At 31.3% G+C, this 26,110-nt stretch overlaps 2 protein-coding genes across 4 annotated transcripts in view; one reads left to right on the forward strand and one right to left on the reverse strand.

Moving 5' to 3' along the window:
- Positions 1 to 1,692: 1,692 nt before the first annotated feature.
- Positions 1,693 to 26,110, reverse strand: part of LOC120611712 (C-type lectin domain family 2 member B) — a 49,300-nt gene continuing 24,882 nt past the window's right edge. The window contains exon 6 of the mRNA XM_039874291.1: positions 1,693 to 2,692. Coding sequence (XP_039730225.1) covers positions 2,586 to 2,692 — 107 coding nt within the window. The 3' untranslated portion in view covers positions 1,693 to 2,585. The remainder of the gene's footprint in view (positions 2,693 to 26,110) is intronic.
- KLRF1 (killer cell lectin like receptor F1) lies at positions 14,748 to 25,128 on the forward strand. Of its 3 annotated transcripts, XM_039874287.1 has the most exons (6): positions 14,748 to 15,065; positions 17,624 to 17,722; positions 18,551 to 18,706; positions 22,183 to 22,322; positions 22,692 to 22,804; positions 24,815 to 25,128. In XM_039874287.1, exons 1-6 carry the CDS (start codon positions 14,981 to 14,983, stop codon positions 24,921 to 24,923), a joined length of 702 nt encoding a protein of 233 aa, XP_039730221.1. In that variant the 5' UTR covers positions 14,748 to 14,980; the 3' UTR covers positions 24,924 to 25,128. The 3 variants fall into 3 exon arrangements, with proteins under 3 accessions (XP_039730221.1, XP_039730222.1, XP_039730223.1); XM_039874288.1 differs by lacking the exon at positions 22,692 to 22,804; XM_039874289.1 differs by lacking the exon at positions 18,551 to 18,706.

Raw genomic sequence — 26,110 nt, forward strand, 5'->3', positions numbered from 1 at the left:
TTCTTGGTTTGTGGCTTCTTTAGTTCCATATCTGGGATAAATAAGACAAACAAGAAAACCCAAGGAACTCAGCACAGTGTCATTACTTTAGTCTTGAGTCCTCTAGTCATTCTGCCTTATTCTCAGCACCTTTCAGTCTTTTTTAGTTGTTTTATATGTACTTTATAGAGTTTTTGTTATGCTTAGTGGGACAAGTAGGGAAGTACTTCTACTTCATCTTCTCGGAAGCAGATTTATAACTTTTAGTTTTCACAGTTGATATTATTGTGTGCATATGAAATCCCAATAAGTCTATAAACTATTAGAATTTTAAAGATAGCTTAGCAAATTTTCTTGACAGTAGATGAATATATTAAAATAGTTGCATTTATGTATACCAGCAAGAGCTATAAAATGAAAAAAATTTAAAAGAAACAATTTCAGCTTTATAAAAAATCAAATATTAAAGAATAAGTCTAACAAAAGAATAGAAAAAACTATGAAATACTGACACTAATAAGAAGAGATATGATGTTTAAGGATAAGAGGACTAAGCCTAGTGTCATGTTAAGTCATAATTTCAAAGATTTTGTCCATTTCATTTAAGTTGTTGAATTTGTTGTTTCATTATATGCTTTTATTATCCTTTTAATATCTACATGATAGGTAGCAACAGTTTTTTTTTTTACTCCTAATACTAATGATTTGTATTATCTTTCCCTCTCTCTTTTTTTTTTTTTATTTATTAGTCTATGTAGGGAATTGTCAGTTGTTTTTTTTTAAACAGCTCTTTATTTTGTTAATTTTTTTCTGTTTTCTACTTTGCTGGCTTTTACTTTTTATTATTTTTTTACTTCTACATACTTAGAGTTAAATTTGCTTTTAATTTTTTTAGCTATGTAAAGTAGAACTTTAGGTCATTGATTATGGAATTATATTCTTCTTTTATAATAATATGTAAAGCAAAGATTAGCAAACCATGGCCTGTGGACAAAATTTCACCTGAGACCTCTTTTAGTAAAGCTAAAATGTTCCCTCTATAAACTGTTTTAGCTCCATCCCCTGAATTCTGATGTTATATCATTAAACTAAAAATATTTTATAACTTCTTTATGATTTGACCCTTATTATGTAGAAGTGAGTTGTTAAATTTGCAAATATGTGTTTTTCATTTTGGTTAGAGAAGATGCTAAGACTTGTTTATGGCCTAATATATGGTATATCTTGGTGAATATGCCATGTGCACTTGAAAAGACTGTATATTCTGCAGTATACAGTTAGGTGTATTGTTCTATAAATATTAATTAAATCTAGGTGGTTGATAGTGTTGTTCAAATCCTCTATGTACTTACTGATGTTTTAGACTAGTTCTGTTAATTATTGATGGATGTTAAAAATTGCTGATGATTATAGAATTGTCTATTTTTCCACTAAAACCTGTCAAATTTTCCTTCATGTATTTTGAAGCTATATAATTAAGCACATGTATATTTAAAATGATATGACACTGATAATTTTTCCCTGTAGGTTCTAAATATTCATCTGAATATTCCTTTAAAATATGTTGTTATTTTTATTTTAGTGCTCAAAGACCCATTAGATTCAAACTAGAACTCTGGCTTAACTTCTGTGGATGGGTAGCACAAATCTTGTTTCAATTCTTTAGACCTTTGTTGCATTGCTTTGAATGTGTCTTGCACATGCCTTATTTGGGGGGCAGCCTGGGTATTTTATGGTGTTCATACATAGATTATGAAAACTCGTTCTCTGGCTTTCTCCTTTCTGGGACTCTCTTTTTCTCTAGTAGCTATATTTGCCTTGATTCTTTTGTGTGGCAATCATGAAAATAGGTCTCTCATATCTTCACCTGTGGAAATATGATGACATCGGATGTTCCCCCTCTGAAGTCTATCATCACATTTATACCAAAGCCGTACTTCTCATAGGCTTCTCTCAGCCAAAGAATGATATACTGGAGAGATACTGAGAAACTCCCATTCTCAGGAGATGTGGAATTCCTTTGATAGGTTACTGTGCTTTGAGGACCCCTATTAGCCTTGATAAAATTTTTAAAAACTTACATTCTAAGGTTTTTCACCCAAACTTCCTTTTTTCTCTCTTTCCTTCACATGGTAGAATATGATGATTCTAACATTCTTCCCTGGACACTTTCTCATTTGTCTTCACTTGCATTTCCCCTAATAAATCTGTCGCATGTTGAATCCTTCCTTGGAGTCTAATTCTCAGAGGACCCAAACTAACACACTTCCCCTGGTTTCTCTAATCAGAAAAATTATAGGGTTTCTATTAGGGTTTCTAAATTGATCACCCACATCAAACACTCTGCAGTAAGCCCTGAGACAAAACCATAATAACATTGAAATACTCACCTTTATGGTAGTATTTTCTCCAAGCTGTGATTCACTTTTCACATGAATGCTATTACTTTAATAAATCTTCAGTGTTTTTGAATTTAGGGCAGTCCACATAGTTCTAAATCAGTAAAAATGTGTGTGTGGGGGTGGGAGGGTGAGAGGTGTTAGGTAACATGCCATAATGGAAACAGAAATTTACTCATGGTTTCTCAATGTTCAATCTTTTACTTCTTAAATAGTGAAATTCCTCTTCAAGATGATTCCATGTCTTCTTATTGTTCTTCTTTGATATCTTTGAATTTTGTCTTGTGTTCCAATAAAAACAAAGATGACTTTAACTACAAGAAACAAAACATATGTGTTAGTTGACTAAAATGATAAGAAATCACTCTCTCCTGAAACAACAAAGCCAGAGATAAGGTGTCTGTATCACTTATGATCATTTGAATGCACATAGCAGATAACTTGACTCAAGATGGCTTAAACATTATTATCTGATACATTCAAAGATGGTAATTTAAATAGTTCAAGGACTCAAGAGCTGTCTGTCTTTCTGTTTCCCTAATCTTGTTCGTTAGTTGGAATTATTTCCATTAACATTCACAAAATGGCTTTATCTGTTCCGAAAGTCACAAGGACAAATAGTGAAGAAGAATATATGCATTACTCTCTAATATCTAATCTTTTACTTCTACTACTGGGATGAAATAAAAGTGATATGTCAGTGGCAATTTGCTAGAATTTTGAAAGCATTTCTGTTTTTCCTTGGCTTGGTCAAATTCTCACATCATTCAGGCCATTATTATTATCATATCCTTTGAAATAACTTTCTTTTCTCAGTCTTCCTACTTCCTATTCTTCTTACCTGGAGATAATCACATTCTAGTTATTAGAGTATTTCCTCTCGGGTTCTTCACATATGAACCAGAACCTTTAGTAATTTCAGTGTTTTAGCTTAGATGCAGTATAGCTCTGAAAAAGTCTATTCCAGATAATCTATTCAATTTCTCTTTATCAGAGAAATTCTATTAATCTTAATTGTATTAATCTTAAAATAAAAATATTTATATTTGTAGTTGTAAAAGTTCAATGAGTTAATACATGTAACATGCATAAAATAGTGCATGGCTGAAAGCTGGTACTAAACAGGTGTTAGCTAGTATACCTCACTGGACTTTCATAATTCAATTCCTGACAAAGAATTAAAATCACTATAATTATAAAGAACAATTAGGACTTATCTTCTGAGTTAAAGGGTGATATCTACTGCCCCTGAAACACCATAGCCACAGTGAATGCCTGAGTAGACTGTAATTCCTATTAAGAAGGATGAAGGGAAGACTTGCTTACTGGGTAGAAAATCTTAATAACCTGCAACTATTATTGAAAACAATTTGCTAAAAAGAAATCTTTGCTACTGATCTTTATATTCACGTTCTGGAACTTTACATCCCAAGCTTACATTTATGTTAGTCTCCTAACAGGAAATTTTAAACCACATCAGATAACTTGAAAAATTTTTTTTAAAAAGTGCTATTGTCCAAACCCCACAGAGGTTTTCTGTGATGTAGATTTTAAAGAAGCAGGTGGGGAGTGGTAAGATTAGATAAAAAGTAAACAAAATAGAGCTAGTTCACATCAGTAGTAAAAACTTGAAATGGAGAAGTTTAACATATCATGTGTTACAAGTGTTAAAGCTTTGGGTTAAAAATCATAAATGAATGCAATTTAATGATTGACTGCTGCCAAGCAGAGAAATTGCTGTATATCACTGCATTGCACTTATTCATTTACTCATTTAATGAGTATTTTATACTTTGTACCAAACACTGAAATAGCTACTAGACCTACAGAACTGGACGAAACAATCATGATATTGATTTTCTTTCTCCTTTAAATTCTGTCATTTTTGCTTCATGCATTTTGGGTTATATTTTTAGATGCATTTACATTTTAAATTGTTGTGTCTTTTTGATAGCTTGAACTTTCATCATTGTAAAATGTCCTCTTTGGTCTCTAATAATTTTTTTAAAGTCTATTTTATCTAATATTGGTGTATCATTCCAGCTCTCTTTTAGTTACTATTTGCATTGCATATCTTTTATTCATTTTTAATTTTTTAATCTAAAATGTCTCTTGTACACGTACTTAGTTGTATATAACTAAGAATGTCTCTTGTAAACAGCATTTAGTTGGATCATATCTTTTGTCCATCTGTGCCTTTTGATTAGGTTGTTTAATCCATTTATATTTAATGCAATAAACTAGTTTGTTAATGTTTAGGTTTTCCATTTTGTTATTTGTTTTATATATGTCTATGTCTCGTCATGCCCCTATTGGTCTATTACTGCCTTCCTTTGTGTTAAATAGATACATTCTAGTGTACAATTTAATTATCTTGTTTCATTTTACTATATATTTTTTTCTCAGTTATTTTCTTAAGGGTTCCTCTGCGGAGTATAATTAATATCAATTTATAACAATTCAGTTCAGATTAATACAAACTTACTTTCAATAGTATCCATAACTTTACTCTTATAGCTTTGTTCCCTCCCCTCCTTTGTGCTGTTGTTATACATATTACATTTGTATACATTAAACATTCCTTATACATAAAAGTTAATAAATTATGCATCTACAGAAATTTGTAATTATCTCTTTTTGTCATTATGTTTTTTTAATAAGATAGGAGGAAAATAGAGTTATAAATAAAAAATAAATTTACACTTTTATATTTAACCCTATAGTTACCTTTGACAATTCTCTTTATTTTATCATGTGAATTCAAGCTACTGTATAGTATCCTTTTATTTTAACCTCAGTGCACTCTTTAGCATTCTTGTAGGACAGGGCCGCTATCAAGTAATTGTCTTACTTTTTATTTATCTTGGAATGCCTTACTTTCTCTTATTTTAAGAAAATAGTTTTTATGAATATAGAATTCTTCATTGACAGTCTTTTCAGCATTTCAGATTTTAAATATGTCATTCTACTGCCTCTTAGCCTATATACTTTCTAGTGAGAAATCAGTTACTGATTTTATTGAGGATCACACATATTGAGACACTTTTCTTTTGCTGCATATGAGATTCTCTTTTTGTCATTGTTTTTTTGATAGTTTAATTATAGTGTATCTAGTAGAAGATATTTTTGAATTTATTCTCTTTGAGTTCATTGACCTTGATGGATGTATAGATTAATGTTTCCATCAAATTTTGCACAGCCCTACACATTCATAGCATTCTGTATTCTTAGCAACATGTTAGATCTCTTCAAAGCCCCTCTATGAACATCTTATCTGCCAAGTTTCCCTCTTAAGTTTTTTTTTTAATCAGTCATTTCTTTGCCTCAACTTTTATTCACTGCAAGCAGCTATAATGTTCAGCAGTTGGCACTGATTGTTTTTGAAAAATGCCCCTAGGAAAAAGGTTGTTTACATCGAGCAAGCTCTGTTTGACTGTTTTGGTTCAAGAGAAGAAATGCCCCACAGGTGGGAATTTCCAGGGAAATGCCAGATAGTTCAAATAATGGCTAGTCTGGGATTCATCTTTTGAGGACCTCCAGATTCTTCCTGCCTCCTTCAGTTCCTGTTATGTTACTGTTTTCCACAGCACTGTAGTTGCAAGACTATTGATTTTCAAGGTTACTGTAAAACTGAGAAGAAAAGGATGGGAATAGAGTAAGTCAAAACTCCACAATTGTTCTTAATGAGATTCAGTTATTTCGTTCAATAAATTCTTATAGATTTTGCAAGTCTCTGGTTAATTTTCAGCATTCTGTAAAGTTGGTTTTGACAATTTTGTTCTTGTTGATTTTATAAAAGAATAGTTACTTGTAGGTCATAATACCACCATTCCTACTGCTGTCTGGACAGACAAATAAACATGAAATTACAATGAAGTGTGTTTATCATTTTAATAAGAAAAATAAGGGGAGCTATAAAAATATATTAGGGAATTTACCCTAGTATAAGAATACCCTTTTGTAAAAGTAACATTTATTATGAGAAGGAAAGATGAACAGAAAATTTCCAAATGAATGAGTCAGGGGAAGAGCTTTTTAGCTAGGGACAAATAATACAAATCTCAGGGATGAGAGTAGGGAATGGCCAATTTAAGGAACTGAAATTCATTAAGCTGAAAGAAAGTGAGAGTAAAGAGCAAAACAATAGACAAAGACAGATTACAAAGGACCAAATAAATGCTGTTAAATAGTTTAGAATTATTCTAAGTACAGTGAGAAGTACTTATACAATAGAAAAGATACAATAGAAAAGCAAGTTTCTATTTTAAAGGTACAATAGAAAAGCAAGTTTCTAAAGCATTCTACATTTTGAATAACTTGGATCAGACATTCATTTTTAGAAGTATCACTCAGGTTGAGCAGTACAAGATGGACTGGATTGAACTGTTACCATAGACAGTTGATTATATTCAAGACTAGTGTGGCAGAAGAAGAGATAAACGAAAGTTGTTGAATTAAATACATGATTAGTAAATACAGACTATAATTGACTGGATAAGGAAATTTAAGGAGATGAGATGCAGAGGGGTGGGGGGAGTCAGAGATAGTCTTCATGTTTTGATTCAGAGAACCATGGGCAATATTCCTTAAATAAGATAGAGATTAAAGAGTGGATTTAGGAGAAAATTGAAATAATTAAGTCAGTTTCTGGAATCTGTGTGGGGGGTTTACCTAGGTATTTTTAATATACATTTAAACATATAGTTCTAGCCCTAAAAAAGAGTCTGATCAAGATATTGTGTGCGTGTGTATTAGAATTTTCTATTTTTGATTTAGAAAGTGATTTTCCGTCTGCAATGAATGTAGTGTCTCCTCTCTGACCTGAAGCACTCATCCACTCAGCTGATAGAAGTTGATATCCTAAGATTTTCAGCTGAATTTCTATAGTATGACTTTCAGCCAAACAGTACCACCTTCTCAAAGTCACACTCTCTAAGGACCAATTGCAACAAATTACTATTTCATGTGAAAAAATAAAAGCCTGGACCTCTTGACTTACATCGCGACAAACTTAAGGGCCACCCAGCCTCAGAGTTCACCATAGTGTTAGCTAGAGCTTTTGTCAAGACTGAATCACAGTTCAAAGTTCCCCTTTGCCCAGATAAGAGTTTCTCTTTCTCACCGACAGAGGTCAATTTTGAGATACTTCCCTAATTAACATTCTGTATGTAAACCTCTATGTCAGAGTGTTTTTCCTGAAGAATCTGAACTGCAGCACAGTCTGAAGAAATATTGGGGGCATATCTTACCCCAAAAGTAAATTTTCATTGTGATCTTTCTGTTTTTTTATTTTTGGATGATACATGCAATCTTTACTTCCTAAGAGCAATACTACAAAAGAAAGAGGAAATGTGGGATTTCTCTGCAGCCTGTATCTTGACGATAGCTGCTTCTCCAACTCTTTTTTTACATCTGACATTTGGGGAGGATGATTATAATGAATGTTTTGATTCTCCAGCAAACAAATGAAAATTTGTATTTTGCATGAAACCTATCACATTTGTGGAAACCACAAAATGACTCATACAATAGAAAAGCAAGCATGGTTCTACTTACTGAGGTCAAAGTATATAGATCCATGTTTTATTTTATCAGCATCTTTACCTGCTCTTATTTAAGTAATCATCTTAATCATGAGAATGGTATACTGACAACCTCCCAAGAACATATTATGTGAGCAGATGGTTTTTCCAAAGAAATAGAAAGAAAGGTTCTGGGAAGACAAAATTTATTATTACGACTATTGTGGCTGAGGCTATATATTTACATAATTTTTTTCATTGACCAAATAATTATTTTGAATGGTAGATGTACTGAAATTGAATATGATGAAATGACAAAATCAATGAGGATCTAGTGTCCAGAAATATAACAGAACATATCCAATATTAAATTGATAAATAAAATAGGAAATATCTTTATTTTTCTGGACTTTCAACTGCAAAACATGAGAGTCCCATGCTTCTCAATGACTATCAGAAAAGTAAGACCCAAGAGAGGTAAAAAGATGACTGCTATCATCCCTGCCCTGGAGTCTGTAGTCTAATTTTAGATATAAGCATCAAATATAAATCATTTTACCTATAAAAATATAATTATAAAATCATATAAGTATATAATTACACAAGATATTAAAAGGGAGAGATTTAATAAGTCTTTAACAATAATGAGCCTTAACTATATGATAAACCAGTTATAAAGAGTATATTTCACAATCTTGCTTTCAATGATGAAACAATTTTCAAGCGGAGAGGTTTTAGAAAACTTACCTTTCGCTTTTCATTAAAGTCTCAGAATTCATTCGCAACCAAATAAGCATGTAACTTCCACACATCCGTTTCTTTTACACGTTTCCCTTGATCTCACCACAAAAGCTACGTAATTTATAGGAAGTCTGTTTAACATCTTTACTTAGAAACAAGAAGATGTAAATTTCAATGGTGTTTTTAGAAATACTGGAAGTTTGCTATTCATTCAAGGTTTAAAAAAGAATTACTTACTAAGGTCATAGTTTGTAACTCTGATTTAGTATTAACAAAACCTAATTCAAAATATAGGTCAAACTAGCAAATGACTGAATTAATCTAAATGAAGATAAAATGAGAATGTTAATGAGTATAAATATAGAACCTACTGTACCTTAAAATCCAATGAAGCAAAAAATTATATTTTAAAAAATGATTTTGTCTATATGAGCACCAATTGGGCTGGTATTGTAAAATTCTTTCGGTAACAGCAGAATCACCTTACATCACAATAATAGTGAAATTAGTGTCTCCTCTCACAGCTATATGTCTTGACTAATATAATTTGGCTATTCCTCTGCAATTAAATCCACTTTTTTGTCTACACTATACCTGTACCTGAATAGATCTATCTAGCTGGGGAATTACACAAAATCATGTTGAAATGCCTCATTGTAAAAGTATATACAACTATAAGTATCTATTTCCCTTCCTCTCCGCCCCGTCTCTCAATTTCATTTGCATGGAACTCTCCTTCTAAGCTACTGGACATCCCTTCTATCTCCTCTGCAGAGTCCTTCTTTTCTCTTTAATTATACCTACTCTATCTATATCAGCTTCTTAGACGATCCCATCCAGCCTTTCATTAATACTAGCCATATTCTTGTAACCTATGTTTTTTTACCCTGACCTCTTTCCTACATTTCATACTTGTCTATCAACTGTTTACCCAAACTCTCTACTGCCATTTTCATGTATACATTTTAAACTTACAATGTTCAAAACTAATCTTCAGATTTTGCCTTTCATACCAGTTAATTCTCCAGTTTTTATTTTAATATCTCAATTAATAGTACTTTTATCCCAGTAACTCAGACCAAAAAATCCTGAATCATCTCTCTCCTCTTTTTTATTCCTAAACACTACATCTAACCCATCTGTGAGCCCTCGGATTCTTCCCTCACACATACAGAATCTCCAGCTCCACTGCCACCACTATATTTCAAGCTAACACTAACTCCTGCCTGCCATTTTAACAATGTTTTAATTATGATCTTTCTGCTTTGCCCTTGCAGAAATTGCAAAGCAACCCCCATTTTTAAGCTTGGACATTGCTTTATTTTTCTTCAAGGCACTCCCTTACCAACTGAATTGTTATATAGTTCTTTCGTTGTGTGTTTATTGGTGTTATCTCCTTCTATTTGAATATAAGCAGCATGAAAGCATCAGTTCTGTTGTATTCACTGCTATATCTCCAGTGCTTAGAACATTGCCAGGCAGATAGTAGATGTTCAATATTTTTTTTTGTTAAATGAATGAATAAATCACTGTGTGCATATAATATTGAGTGACAAAGTAAGTAGATTGAAGGTCATAGTATTAGAAAATGTGATCAGAGAAGACTTCTCTAAATAATTCAGGAAATTTCTTCTAGGCTTTGCATCTGTAGCTACGACAGCGCCTAGGAAAGAATTAGACACTGCAGAAGCGATGTACAGATATCAGCTCCAAGAAGTAAGACACAGAAGCCTTATAACTTTCAGGTATGATGTATCTTCTTTAGTTGTACTCTGCTTTGAAAGATGTCATGACTCTGTAGCTCCGAAAAAATTTCATTACCAGTGGTCCATTAGATACACAGCTTGAGCTGGTTAAAAAAATCTCTTGCTTTTTTTTTTCTGGGCAGATGATATTGATGGTATCTTGGTAGGCAGTCTGGTCTCAACAATCAAAGTTTTTTGCAATACAAATTGCAATACAATTTGTATTGCATTGATTTCTTGGGTCAGTTAACCACCAAAGATTTATTGTAATTTAAGTTTACATCCTCAAGACTTTTCATATATTTGCCATTGAAGAATGATGGAAATTCAAGGAGCAGTGGTATGTAGCAATCTGAGATTGGACACGTTGGCCTTTACATGGGTTTTAGGCAGATCCACCTGATTATCAGTGTTAGTTTTCACATCTAGTCAAATTATTCAAAAAATCAAAAGTAAGCTGAGACCTAAATGGTTATTGTTTTTTAGTTTGGGAAAACGTTAATATTATAATTGTTATTGTTGTTATTATTTAGCATCTGATTGCTGAAGACACCACAATATTCTTTCTATAGGGGAAAAGAGATCTTGGATCTTCTGCTATATTCTTCTGGATAAATCTTAAAATCATTTTTTTCTTATATTGTCAAGGTAATTGTTAACCTATTGCTATCTTCTTTATTCAGCACTTAATCTCCCCCTCAATGAACTTCTCAGAAGAATTTGAACAAATTAATATTTCACTTTCCTTCATAAACTTTCTTCTTTTGGATGCTAGAGAAAATGTACTAGTAATACCATTAATTTCATTAATACTGAAATTACCATCTTCACTACCTCTAGCACTTCCACTGGACTCCATCACTATCAATCTTCCCTTGTGAAATATACATAAAGGTTGTTCTTTGTCCTGTATTAATTCTTTTTGATTTTTTAAATTATTAATATTTGTAACTACAATATACAGCTTCCTCTGTAATCTGATTTGACAGTGGAGGATTTATGTAGAATGTTATTTTCATGAACCTTCATTGAAAGTGCATACTCACTGGTGAAATTTCTTCCGTTAATATATACACAGGAGTGTTAGGTAGCTAGCCAGACATGAGCGTCAGGAGAACAAAAAAATAGAGGCCCAGCCTGGAGACCACCCAAAGAACACTCCATTGGTAGTTTGAGAATCCCTTCTGCATTCCAAGAGACAAAAGACAGGAGGGCCATAATCTATAGCTGGTTTAATTTGGCCACAGATGCCTGTGCAGAAGATACTACCCTAATCTGCCCACAACCAAATGCTCATTATACTGTCATTGTAATACCATATTTATGCTTGGAAGTTCATGAATCTAATTATAACAGAATTCTGAGTAAGCGCATACGTCCTAGGCAGTGTTATACAGCAGCCATGTGCCAATCAAAATGACTTCACTGCCAATAACCTAAGAATGACTTTGGAACCACTGATCACAGTTTAAATAATTCAGGTATTCCCACTTCTAGGTTGCTATAGCTCTCTTCGCTAAAACCATGTTCCTCCTTGGAGCGTGCTTTGTCTTTCTAAAATATACTTTCAATAAATCTTTTCTGTGATTCTTCACTGCATCAATGAGGAACCAAAGAAAAATGCTAATTACACTTCTGTGCCATTATCACGCCCCTGCCATTGGGGTGACACCTAAGTTCAAATCACTTCCAATGGTCACAGGAGGAAATGCTTATGGAAGGAAATTTAAAAAGGATATATATGATTTATATATAATTAGGCCATTGCTAGAATTATGTCTTCATTTACTGAGTCTTACCTTTTATTTATTTTTAAACAACAAAAAAAATAGAGATAAAAATTTCAAATTCTAAGATATTGAGTAAATTAGAACTAATCATAAATTTGGTTTTGTTTTTTACTGCTCTTTGATCTCAGTTCAAAACGATATAAAACATTCAGTTATTTTCTCTGCAGACCCACACTCCACTTTGCTTTCTCATTGATACGAAATAAGAAGTCAGAATCATTTAGGGTGATGACTGCAGAAAAAAAAGAAACATTGCATTTTTAATCGTTGCCATACTTGAAGCGTAACTTTTTAACAAAGGTTTACACAGATCTTAGTGTCACTTATTTTAACACAAAATATAACACACAATTCATTAATTCCATTTTTTCTCCTTAAAAATAAATTAATTTTAAAGTAATATTAGAATCAAGGTTATTAAGAGCTATTTGACATAGGGTCTTCAAAACAGATTGGTACTGAGAGCATTTCAAATTAAACTTTTGTAAGTTATTATTTACTTAGAATTCTTAAGAGGAAATATGTTCATAAAGCAGTGAAATTTGTTGATTTGTGGCCTATGTATTTTTCATATAATAAAATTGAGGGGAAGGCACTTGCCCTTTAGCCAGCAAATTGAGGCAAAACCAGGATTGCAGCCCTGTCCTCAGCACACCTCACTGCTTCTAGAGACAGGGGCCCCATGAAACAGGCTCAGGTGCCTGTGGCCGCTGACCAGCAATCATCCTTGGAGGCCACGGGATGGAGAAGCCCTTCTGCCCAAGTCCATGCCTTAGGATGACAAACTCTCTGCCCACATAATTTTGGCCTCAATTTAAGAATGTGGAGTTCTTCCTGGGCCCTGATCTGCTTCCTGACTTGAGAACCTGGGGAAGGGGCTGGTCCAGGGAGGAGCTGCAGGACATCACCTCTTTCTGCTACTTCCCCCTACTCCCCACCACCTCCCCAGAGGGCCTGGGGACTGCCCAGCTACCTCCATCCTCCTGCGGGCTCAGCCCACTGCTGATACTTCTGCAATCCAGAGAAACATGAAATAAAGCAATACGTGTTTGTGCCTCCCCCCTCCCCAAAAATAATTTATTACTGATTTCAGGAGAGTTGACTTTAGTACAGTGGAATTACAAATCAATAGCATAGATGTTTATTATTTTCTGTCATAAACTTGAAATACATATTCAATAATACAGAAACATTCTAAATCTAAATTACTCGAATTCATTTTACTTTAAGAATTTTAAACTTTGATGGGGAAGGTAATCTTAAAATTAACTTTAAAAAAGAATGATTTATCATCCCTGGATAAAAGACTTGGTGAATAAAGGCAGATATTAATTGGTAATGTGGGGCAGTACTGAGCACAATAACCATATCAGTGTAGATATTTATTAAATATTAAATAAACAACCAACTTGATTGTTTTGCAGGTTCCAAGAAAAGAATCATGTTAATTAGTAGAAGCCACGGAGTCAGTGAGTTAAAACGCCCGTCTGATGATTTCGTGTTCTGAATGACTCTCTAGGAGTAAGTGAAATCAGTGAGCTGGTTTCTGACACAATGATGCCTTTCAGCCTTCACTTTCTGTATTCTAGCAAGGACTCGCAAGAGCAAACCTTCAGTTCCGCTTGTGAACTGGTGCTCTCTGGTGGTTGTGTGAGGCCTTAAAGAAAGAGCCTGCCACTGTGATTGTGAGATGAACAAATCTATGCACAGAATGAAGAGCAAAGCTCCCCCATGCTGCTCTCTCTGTAGACATTTCCTTCCCTCAATGGAATACCTTCACCAAATTTTGCCTTCTTACTTAATCTTTAGCCAAACACTAGGAAAGTCTGCGGCTAATGTCTTTGGGTTTCCATTCTAGATTTGCTACAATTGCCAGAGATTTGGGATCTAGTTACCAAAATTTTAAATGATTTCATTTCAATATATAAAGTTAGTATTTCCAGAGTTATATTACTCTTTTTAGTTTTGGCGGAAGGGAATATTTTAGAGTGATACAAAAGTTCTAAACTAGATTTGGTAAAGGTCATATATACATTTATATATTTGCTAAATTAATCCAATTATATACATAAAATAAGCGAATTTCATGGTATATAAATTAGACCTCACTGAAACTAAGAGAAACAAACAAACAAACAAACAAACAAATAAATTTCTGCCCTGTCTCATAAATATTGGGTAGTCTCTTCAAATACCAAAAAGGTCATTGGAAAATATGGTTTCTTTCCTAAGTTCTTGAATTTTTTTTTAATATTTAGGATGTCTTTAGAATGACAAATTTTGCCAGTATTTTTTTCTTCAAATCATATAATTATATTATTAGCATAATTTATAATCAATGTTGTTTTAGGATCTGAAAATAATTTAACTGTTAGATAATTGGAAGTTATATTAAATATCAATATTTTAGGTAGTGTGATTGAAAATTTACGTATTTAGGCTAAAAAAAAGCAGCTATATATGATTTAACTCTTAAAGGGGTAAAACTTCCATTCTCCTGACTTTATGAGGTTATCAGGAGAAATTTTTAAAAGAACAAATGTAATATTAAATTCAATACATGGTGGATAGTTGAGAAGTTATGTGTTATCTAGGTCATGAGAAAAAAAAACATTTCCTCTGAGGTTTTCACCAAAGATGAAACCGTGAACCCTTGTAGGTACCCTGAGTGGACAGCCTGAGGACAAATTAGTAGTTTGAGGACAAACCTCTGATTAGCATCAGAATTATTATTTTCTCATTATATATCATAGTTAAAAAACCAAACGTACATATACATACATACACATTCACTCACACTGAAGATGCAAGAGGAAGAAAGATACATGACATTGAATCTGCAGTTGAAAAAAAGAAGTTCAATTCAAACATCTCAACTTAAATTTAAAGGTATGGAATTCAGGTTTTTTCCCAAGTATGTGGATTAGTATGGGTATGGATTTAGTATGGGTTAATATTAACACGAATATTAGTGTGGATAGTAATTTCCAGTATTCTGTTCTTTTCTGTTCTTGAACTGTTTCGTTGTTTTGTTTTGGGGTTTTTTGGACTTTCTTCTCCTTGTCTCTATCTCCGTCTTGTCTCTCTATCTTTCTGTTTCTGTCTCTGTCTTTCATTTATTAATGTGGGACTAACAGTTTTTTGCTTTTAAAGTAATATTTGTCTCATATAATTTCTTAATGATTTTCAGGAAACATAAAATACGGCATTTTTAATTCTTATTTTTTATTGGGTTTGTCAAAAACTTTAAAATATGTTTTCCACCAGATTAAAAATTTGTTTTAGAAAATAGATATATTACCTCGAAAGATCACACAATATAGTGGCTCCTCTGTGCAAAATTTTTTCATATTCAGTTTGTAGATGTCATTCGGAAGCCCAAATGTGTTGTGGTACAGAAAAGGAACTCAGGAAGCTACAAATAATAAATTTGCAAATTCTAGCTTTATCTAAGTTGTATAAGCTAATAATCATCCTTTACTAATTACACATTAGAAAAATAGATTAAAATGTTTTTGCAGGGGTTTTTGTGGGTCGTTTGTATGTATTCATTCCACTGGTCTTGCACATTCAAATTGTTTTAAAATCACATGAAATAATTCCTTTCTTACAATTAAGCCATTAACTTAATCTTCAGTTAAGGTCTATTAATTCATATTCCATTTTATTGTTAAGGATCACTTTTTAAAATTTTGGCTTATTTTATAATTATGTATAAGTAAACATATTTTGCAATTATAATTATATGTAATACATATTATACAATTTAATTATCATTTTATAATAATGTAAAATATTTATATATTTTCAAAGTCAAACCTGTATAGCAAGGTACTTTAAGATATCTCCAACACCCATAAATCCAGCTTCCATCCTATTCTTTTCACTCTATTCAACTAGTCCCTCTATTGATGGACAGTTATGATGTTTACCTTTTTTTATTACATTTCCATTAGAAATAGTATTGAAATGCCTTGCACATATGTCTTTTCATATTTTGCCAATATGTCACCAGGACAAATTTCCACAAGAGAGATAGCTAGTTGATAATGTAAATGCCTATATAATTTTGCTAGTTTTTTCTCAAATGTCCCTCCATAGGATTGTACCATTTTGTATATCTATCTTTTTAAGTGTTTTCTTGACTACCTCCTAACATGTTAGGATAATCATTTCTTTGATTTTTAAAAATAAATAAATAACTTTTTTCACATGCGTTGAATTCTTGGGACTATTGGTTATCATTACTAATGTATCAAAGTATTAAAAAATAATCTGGGAAAAGCAGTGTATTCATTATTAATTGAATTTTGATAAATTTTATTTTTCTATATTTGTCAGTATTATGATAAGAAAAAAGCTATGTGCTATTTCTCTGAAATATTGTTCTATATGGCTTATTATGCTTTTTCTTGACAGAGTTTGTGCCTTCAAATGCTCTGATCTCTAACTTTGCAGGTTTAAAGAGTATTTGGAATATAAATTTCAGTATTAAAATTTAGTTTATTGACTGAACAATAAAGATAACTACAATTATGAGAAGTAATTTTTTACCAATTATTATAACGCATTCGCAAAAATTATCTTTGATGAGGACATAAACTATTACGTAAATCATAGATGTTCATATATTTAGTATAAACTAATTGCTTATAAATTCTATAAACCATCGTCCACCAATGCAAATCCTCATAATGAGGTTGAAAACATAACAACACGTATACTTGAGACACTGAATGAGAGTATTTACTTTCTGTCTAATGGTATCAGTTTGTTGATTAATAACCATCGCTGAGTGCACGCTCTCATCTTCAACCTAACAGTGTTGATATATGAAAAACAAAACAGTAGTCACTCTATAGGAGTTTACCAAAAATCAGAACTTGAAGCACTATTATTACATGGGTAAGAAAGAATTTTAGGACTTTTTCAGATTAAAATAACACATAAGGAGTCATATTTAGTTTTGATTCATATCCTTAGTAAATGATATAGGTGAAATGACTTGTGAAAGTTACATTAAAGCAAATGATTAATTAGAAAATATTTATTTATGTGAATATATATATGTATCTGTTAGTGTACATGCCCACATGCCTGAGTGTGCTTGTGTGTTAGCATGTATGTGTGTGGGTGATTGTGTTGTGTGCATGTTTGGGGAATCATTAGGTGTATGTATTAAAATTATTTTTTCCACTGGTCAATTATGTCAAATAGTAGCAATTTTTAATATTCAATGTAATATATGTCATAGCTTCTGACCATCAGAGTATTATCATTATTAAATAAAATAAATGTGTATTTTTCTATTTCCTTTGGTTTTATGCTTTTGATTACCTAATATTTAAAAATTTAAAGCTGATATTACATACAGTTCTATTATTACAACTGCCATCACTTCTTAAGAACATACTTTTCTAAGCTAATTCATATAATTAATCTTTCAGATTGTTCTGTGATGTTGCACTGGTATAAAATCTTTTTGGGAGTATCTGGAATAGTAAATGCTATTTTGGTTTTGACTTTGCTCTCCCTGACTCTGTTGGGTAAGTTAAAATTTCTTTAATGATAAATATATGAAAAATATTCACTCCCTTCTTCTGACTCTTTTTTGTAGTTATTCGCACTTCCTTACATTAACAAAGGTTTACTAGGGAGCTGCTACATATAGATAGGTGCAGTACACTTCCTGATAATGTACTTAACATGCAGACAAATCAGATACATATCTTGTCCTCAGGCACATTCAGTCTGATAAGAGGGAGAATGTATATGTGTGTGTGTTTGAGATTCTATGTATATTTGGAAACCATATTTTTTGATATGTCAGACACTTGTGAATAGATAAAATTCCGTAATTTTTCTTAAGCATTTTTATACATTTTATCGAGGTTGTATTTAGTTTAGTATTGGTTTTGTCTAACAAATACTTACTGAGCAACTACTATATTCTAAACATTACTACAAATATCTAGTTAAAAAAAAAAAAAGAATCTCATATTCTAGTAGAAGAAACAGATTTTAAATAAATAATTTTGTAGAATGGCCTAAACACAGTATCATCTGTTTTAGCAAAATATCAAGAAAACATAGAATAAGCATATATACTCCCTAAAGTAGGAACTTTGCTTTACTTACTACTGTATCATCAGTTTTTAGGACAGAATAGACCCTCAACAAATATATGTTCTATAAATAAATTAATTGTGTAATATTTGAAATTATTTTTCATTAGATGTGATAATAAAAAAGAAACTTTCTAGTTATCCCTTCAGTTATTTCTTGTTTCAATCATCAGAATCAATCTAAAGAATTTGTCTTTGAGATATTTCACAGAGAAGACATTTACTCAGGCTTATAATCCTGTTTTCAAGTTTCTCAGGGAGTGTTGCTAAAATGCCAAAAAGGTAATAATTCAAATATCACCCAGCATGATGATATTGGAAATCTGAAAATGAACAGTGACACAAAAGGAAATCTAAGTAATAAAGATGCAGACCACTGTATTTCAAGAGCTACCGATCTTACAGGTATCTCTCAAAGCTTTGGCCTATACTTGTTTTATTCTTTTGGATCTTCTAAGTTTGAAAATCTCATTGAACATGTATGCCATGAATTAAATCAACAAGCAAAGATTTGATATAAATTAACTTTTCACTCTAAACCTGATTCATATATTCTTTAAATTTTTTTGCAATGGGAAGAGAGCTGTAAAACAGAACATAAAAAATATGTTCTTCTCTGCAAAAATTTAAAATCAAATTGAGACATACAAATATGAAAACTTAATTGTGATAAGGCAGTATGTAAATATTTTTTATTTTTTACTTATCCTTTTGAAATACAAAATAGATCAAAGTAATTATATCTAAGAAATTATCCATTATGATTTTAAGCTTAGAAGTTCCAATCATAAAGAATTTAGGAAAACTACCTCTTCAACTTTTGATTTATTTTTAGTTTAATTTAACATTTAACTCTTTGAATTTTTGACATTTATTTTATAGTATGATATATGATGAAGGTGCAGATTAATTTACTTTATAATTATTTATCAAAGAGTTTTTCTCTAATCCCTTAGTTTGTATTTTCATCTTTATCACATATAAAAATATCATCTATATATGGTTTACTATAATTATCTTTCTGTTTTACATGTACAAGTCCCAAAGTCCCAAATCAATTAAAATACTGTAATTTTACCACATATTTTACATTCTAATTCCTCATTATGTTGGATATCATAACACAAACTTTTCAGTTAAGAAAGCTTTGATAGGTAAAAATGAAATCATAACCACCATTAAATATTCATTAGTCTAAATGCTGTACATCAAATTACAAGATAGTGATTTCCTATTACTTTTTTCTTCTTGTTTAATTAAGGTAATATTCACAAACATAAAGCTAACCATTTAAAATTAAACATTTCAGTGGTGTTAGAGCATTAAATGTGCAACCACCATATCAGTCTAGTTTCAAAACATTTTCATCACTCAAAAAAGAAATTACATACGTAATAACTAATTATCCTCTTTGCTCCCCTGTCCCCACCAGCTCCTAGAAGTTACTAATCTGCTTTCTGTTGCTATGGATTTATCTGAATACTCATATAATGAAATCATAATATTTGATCTTTTGTGTCTTGCTTCTTTTACTTAGCTTAATAACATTTGGAAGTTCAAACATGTTGTACGATGTATCAACACTTTATTTTTTTTTTATTATTGAATAACATTTCATTACATGGATAAACCACAATTTGTTTAAGGTGGCAATACTAACCAAAATGGTTTACAGATTCAAAGAAATTCCTATTGAAATTTTATTTGTTGTTCAGAAATGGATGAGGTGATCCTAAAATTCATATGGAATTACAAAGGATCTTGAATAGTAAAAACAATTTTTTTCCATCATAGTGAACATTCAATATTATTTTATATTAGTTTCAGGTATAGCAAAAACAATCTTGAAAATAGAAAACCAAATTTGGAAGACTGACATTTTCCAATATCAAAACTTACTACAAATCTACAGTAATCCAAACATTGTTGTACAGGCCTTAAAATAGACGTATAGATCAATGGAATAGAACTGAGAGTCCAGCGTTAAGCCCATACACTTATAGTTGAATGGTTTTCGATAAGGGTTCCAAACCATTCAATGTGGAAAGAAGAGTCTTTTCTACAAATGAGACTCGACCAACTGGATAGCCATATGCAGGGTTGGATACATAGCTAATACAATATAAGAAAACCTATTCAAAATGGATCAAAGACCTTAATATAATAGCTAAATTTTAAAAAATTTATGAGAAAAATATATGTAAATCTTTATAACCTTTGATTAGACAATGATTTCAGATATGATATCAAAAGCATAGGTGACAAAAGAAAAAATAGATTAAATGAATATCACAGAAAGTAAAGACATTTGTTCATCGAAGGGCATTATCAAAGAATTGAAAAGGCAAAACAGCAAATTATATGTCAAATTATATATCAAATAGATACCTAGTATCCAGAATATATAAAGAACTCTTGTAACTAACTCCAAGACTAACAAAAAACCCAAACAACTTAATTAAAAAATGGGCAAAAGACAAAAAAAATTTCTCCAAAGAAACTATACAAAAATTCAATAAGCACACAAGAAGTTGCTTAACACGATTAGTCATTAAGGAAATGGGAAATCAAAACCACAATGGGAAACCACTTCACACCCACTAGAGTAGCTATAGTCAAACAAAAATAATAAGTATCGGTAAGGACCTGAAAAATTGTTCATATGTTGCTGGTAGAAATATAAAATGGTGCCGCACTATGGGAAACAATTTGACAGTTCCTCAAAAACTTAAACATAAAATTATCGTATGATCGAATCTTAAGTATATACCCAAAAGAATAAAAACAAATGCCACACAAAAATTCATATATGAATGTTTATAGCAGAAATATTCATAATAGCCAAAGCAGGCCAAATGTCCATCAGTTGATAAATGGATAAGCAAAATGTTCTACCTCCATGCAATGGAATATTATATAACTATAAGAAAGAATGAGATACGGGTACGTGCTTATATTGGATGAACCTTGAAAACTTTATGCTAAATAAAAAAGCCAGACACAAAAAGCTACATATTATATGATCCCATTTATATGAAATGTCCATCATAGTCAAGTTTATAGAGACGAAAACAGATTAGTGATTGCCAAGGCTAGAAGTGGGGGAAATGGGTAGTGGCTGCTTAATGTTTATGAGGTTTCATTTTTGAGTGATAAAAATATTTTGGAATTAGTCAGATTTGCACAACACTGTGGCTGCACTAAAATCTATGATATTTTAAATGATTAAATAGCAAATTTTATGTTACATGAATTTTACCTCAATTAAAAAAAGATTGTATTGGCCACAAGTTTGAATAGTTATATTGGCCTGCACTTAGATTTTTATATATACTTCACTTTTCTCCCATTATTATGACAAAAGTCTCAGATATTTTTAATTTGAGAATAACTCAATTTAACTTTAAGAAAAATCAAAAGATTTTATGAACTCGCAATTATGAAGGGATTTAAAAAATTAATATCGATATTTTTAATATTAAAAAGACAATATTAAAAGATTCACAGATATAAAACAGGGATAGAGATTCTAAAACTTTATATGAATGAATTCTAAGCAAAAAGTATAGATATTTCATTTATTCTTTCAAATAGCATTAATATAATATATATCTTCATAGGTTAATGTTATTATAGTAAATATATTAGATGATGGAATGAAAAATCTCTTATGTATAAGTTTTGCTTTATCTTACTAAATTAATTTCCTTAAGTTCCAAGAATTATTATTTATGTTTTAAACACCTTGTGAGTCTGAACACTTTGTTATGAGTAATTTTATTATAGCTCCACTTTTATTCATGTAACACATAAGTATTCTGTCAAGTTTTAGAGATACATAAGTAATTTAATTTTTCTTTGTTTTCCCCTTTTCTCTATAGGATTGTGCCCATCAGAATGGCTCAAATATCAAGAAAAGTGTTATTGGTTCTCTAATGAGTTAAAAAGTTGGAGCGACAGTTATGGGTATTGTTTAGGGAGAAAATCTCATCTACTAATTGTTCAGGACCAACTGGAAATGGTAAGTGGTTTAGTATCATGTTATGACATTAGCCTCTATAAAGCTTTCTTCAAACTTCTTCCCACCCTTCTATTAAATTATCATTTACCTTGATTATTGTTTTGAGGTCCTCTTAAATTTTGAGCTCGAGCCAGTGCCTCACCTGACTCATGCTAGTCCTGGTCTGAAGACTTGTATTCAATTTGCAAGGGGTGTATGTGTATGTGTATGTAATATATTATATAATGTGTGAGAAAATTGGATATGAATTAATTAGTATAAGAATCTTCATGCAGTGCTAGTTGTCTAATAAAATTCTAAAATCTTACTTAATATGTTTGAATTATTAAAATGTTATGTTCATTTAGCTACTCGTTGCCCATATTTTAGGCTTTTATACAGAAGAATCTAAAACAATCAAACTATGTGTGGATTGGGCTTAACTTTACCTCCCAGAAGAAGACATGGACCTGGGTGGATAGTTCTCCATTAGATTCAAAGATGTGAGTCTTTACTAAAAGGCAATCTGACTTATTGTCTGTTGTGAAACTTATCTTCATAAAGCATCTCTAAGTCCACCAAAAGCCACTCTCAATTAGTTCTTGGCAGTGGAGAATTTGAAGGATGAAAAATAAGTTAATGTTTATTAGAATAATGATGGATATTTTAGTATGGCTTTCAAAGCAAATGAACTTGAAAACAATAATGGTTGCACATTTATTGTTTAAAAACTATTCATAATTTATATGGAAAGGTGGGCCGAACCATTGTAGTCTTTTGTTTTCAAAGCTTTCAATGTTTACTTCGGCCATTTTTAGTAATTGAAAAACTGTGTGTAATTTTTTGTATTGTATGATTATCAAAGGATTATCATTAAAAGATAAATGAGAAATGAAATACAATACAGAACAAAATAATCCAAAATTCTCTCAGCAATTACATGAGGTGATTGAGGATTTAATATTTTTCATCAATGTTTTTGTGTGCTTATATTAATTTTATAATAAAATGTTTAATTATAAATACAAATAGTAAAACCAGTAAATTCAAATTTTATCCCTATGTTGGTAGGCAGAATAAGGGTTTCAAAGATGTCTATATCTTCGTCCCCAAACCCTGTAACTCTGTTAACATGTATGGCAAAAAAAGACTTCAAGGGTGTTATTAAATTAATAATCTTGAGATGGTATACTCATGCTGGATTATCCAGATGGGCCCAATGTAATCCTGAGTTTTTACAGGAGAAGAAAGTAGGGGCAGAGTCAGAGAAGATGTAAAGACAAACACAGAGGTCCAAGTCATATAACCATAGCCAAGGAGTATAGACAGTCTCTAGAAGCTGCAAAAGGCAATTAATAGATTTTCTCATCGTATCTGCAAAAGGCAGGCCTGCAGACATTTGATTTTACTCTCATGCAACCAGTCAAACTATAAAATAATTAATTTGTGTTGTTTTAAGCCACAAAATTTGTGGTAATTCATTACAACAGAGATAAGAAATTAATACACTATGGTAATCAATTAATGATACTGTTGTTATTTTTCCTTCATCCTTATATTATCATTGAATATTACTTATTTTCCATCTCACTGCAAATTAATCAATCTAAGGAAGTCAACTGAAGCCATTGTCTGCAATGGACGATAAAATTACGGGTGTGTATCATCTGAGGATAGAGTTCTATCACTGCACATTACCTGATAGACTACTTACGAAGGTGCCAACTTAGGTTTTTCGTCATGCCAAATCCACTCAACACTATCTATAAGACTGAGTTTTAACTTTAGACCATGCCTAGGGATTTTTGTTCAAAATATGTTCAATACAGAATTCCAACATCAACTTGGACACAGTGTATTTTCCAATATGAAAATCCAGTACTTATTTGCCCCTTATTAATTTGGAAGTTTTGATGATCACGTGCATCTTGTTCATGACTCTTTCTTAAACTTTTTCTTCAACTTAAATAAATTCCTAATAGAATAAATCACTAACACTATAGTATTTTGTAGATAATTTTGTTATTGTATTTATTAGATTGCCTTATGGATAAATAATATAATAAATATACAATTTATTTAAAGCTTTCATGGATCAGCTTGTATACTGAGTGCTTTACAAATATTAATTCTTTTAACCTCATAACAAATATAATTATCGCCATTGTACGAGTTGATATGAGAAGCCAAGAAATGTTAAGTGAGCTGTCCATGTAACTTAATCTTATTTTTTAATCTAAGAGACCACATGGAACAATGCAAAGAATACTAGAACAGGAATGTGGGCACACATTTATTCTTAGCTCTGTCATTTGCAAATAGACTGAGAATTCTGCCACTCACAGACAGTAATACTAAGTTACAGAGACCCTATAATAATGTTTAGCTAGTAAAGATATTTGAAAATATCTTGAAACTTTGAATTACCTTTTAATTGAGCGTGTTAGCTGCAAATACAAATGGATATCTTCAGCAAAAAATGATTAATAATGTATTTATTCTCCCTTCCGAAGATTCTTCATAAAAGGACCAGCTACAGAAAACAGCTGTGCTGCCATCAAGGAAAACAAAATTTACTCTGAAACCTGCGGCAGTGTTTTCAAATGGGTTTGTCAATATTAGAATTTCAAAAAAATTGACAGTGGAATAATCAATAGTCAAAGTTTTGGGCCTATTAGGTTCTAATATTAATCTTCAGGAGTAAGAATTTAAAACTGTAATTAAACACCAAAATCTCATCTCCATTTTCCCTCCATCATCTACATTTGTCCTAGTCTCATAATAATCTATGTTAACAATTTAAAATATACTTTTTGTATATGCTAACATAATCCGATGCATTTATGTTCAGAATTTTTATTATTTTTTATTTACAACAAATGTTATTAAATTATGCCTGCTTTTCTGTATTTAGCTTTTTGATTATTAATAATACTTTATGCAAATTTTATATAGTTCTGAGTTGCAACATAGAGTGGATTTATACATTCTTTATTCATTTCTTGATGAGCATGAACTTTTTTCCCCAGGATTTTGCTATTATAAACTATCTATAGTTAATATTCTAAATATTTTCTTAAGTAATAGCACTTTTATTTCTATGACATAAACCTTAAAACTGAAATATTGGGTAAAATGTGTTAAATATGTTGTTTACTTTAGACTTTATAAAACTTTTATCTAATCCTAGAAATGATCACAAACTTTTAAGAAGATTATGTATTCAGAAAATAGTTAAAATTTTTCCTGAACCTCTTGAGAATTAGTTGCCAAATTGATGTAATTTTATTATGAAATTTCCAGTATCATTGGATAACATTGTGTATGTTTCCTACAAAACAATATCTTAATCACAATACAATTATCAAAATCAACAAATGAACATTGCCTCCATACTCCCAACTAAATCTCAGACTCCCTTCGGGGTTTCTGAATTCTCACAATAATGTCCGTTAGAGTAAAACACCCAGCTCAGACTCATTTCCTGCATTTAGATATTATGTCTCTTTAGTTTCCTTCTAGCTAAAGAAGTTCCTTACCTTCCTTGACATTCACGACCTTGACATTTTGAGTATTACAAGCTGGTTATTCTATAAAATGCTCTTGAATTTGAATTTGATTATTTCTCGTGGTTTTATTCATGTTATGACTCCTTGGCAGGAATGGTAGAGAAGTGATGCAGGGAAGCTGTCTTCTCACTGTGTCCTTTTAGATGGTACACAATTTTATTTGTCCCATTACTGACGATACTCACTTTGTTCACACGATTAAAGTAGTATCTACCACACTTCACTGTCAAGTTACTTTTT

This window comes from Pteropus medius, unplaced genomic scaffold, assembly GCF_902729225.1.
Source record: "Pteropus medius unplaced genomic scaffold, Ma_sr-lr_union100, whole genome shotgun sequence".
Lineage (NCBI taxonomy): Eukaryota > Metazoa > Chordata > Mammalia > Chiroptera > Pteropodidae > Pteropus > Pteropus medius.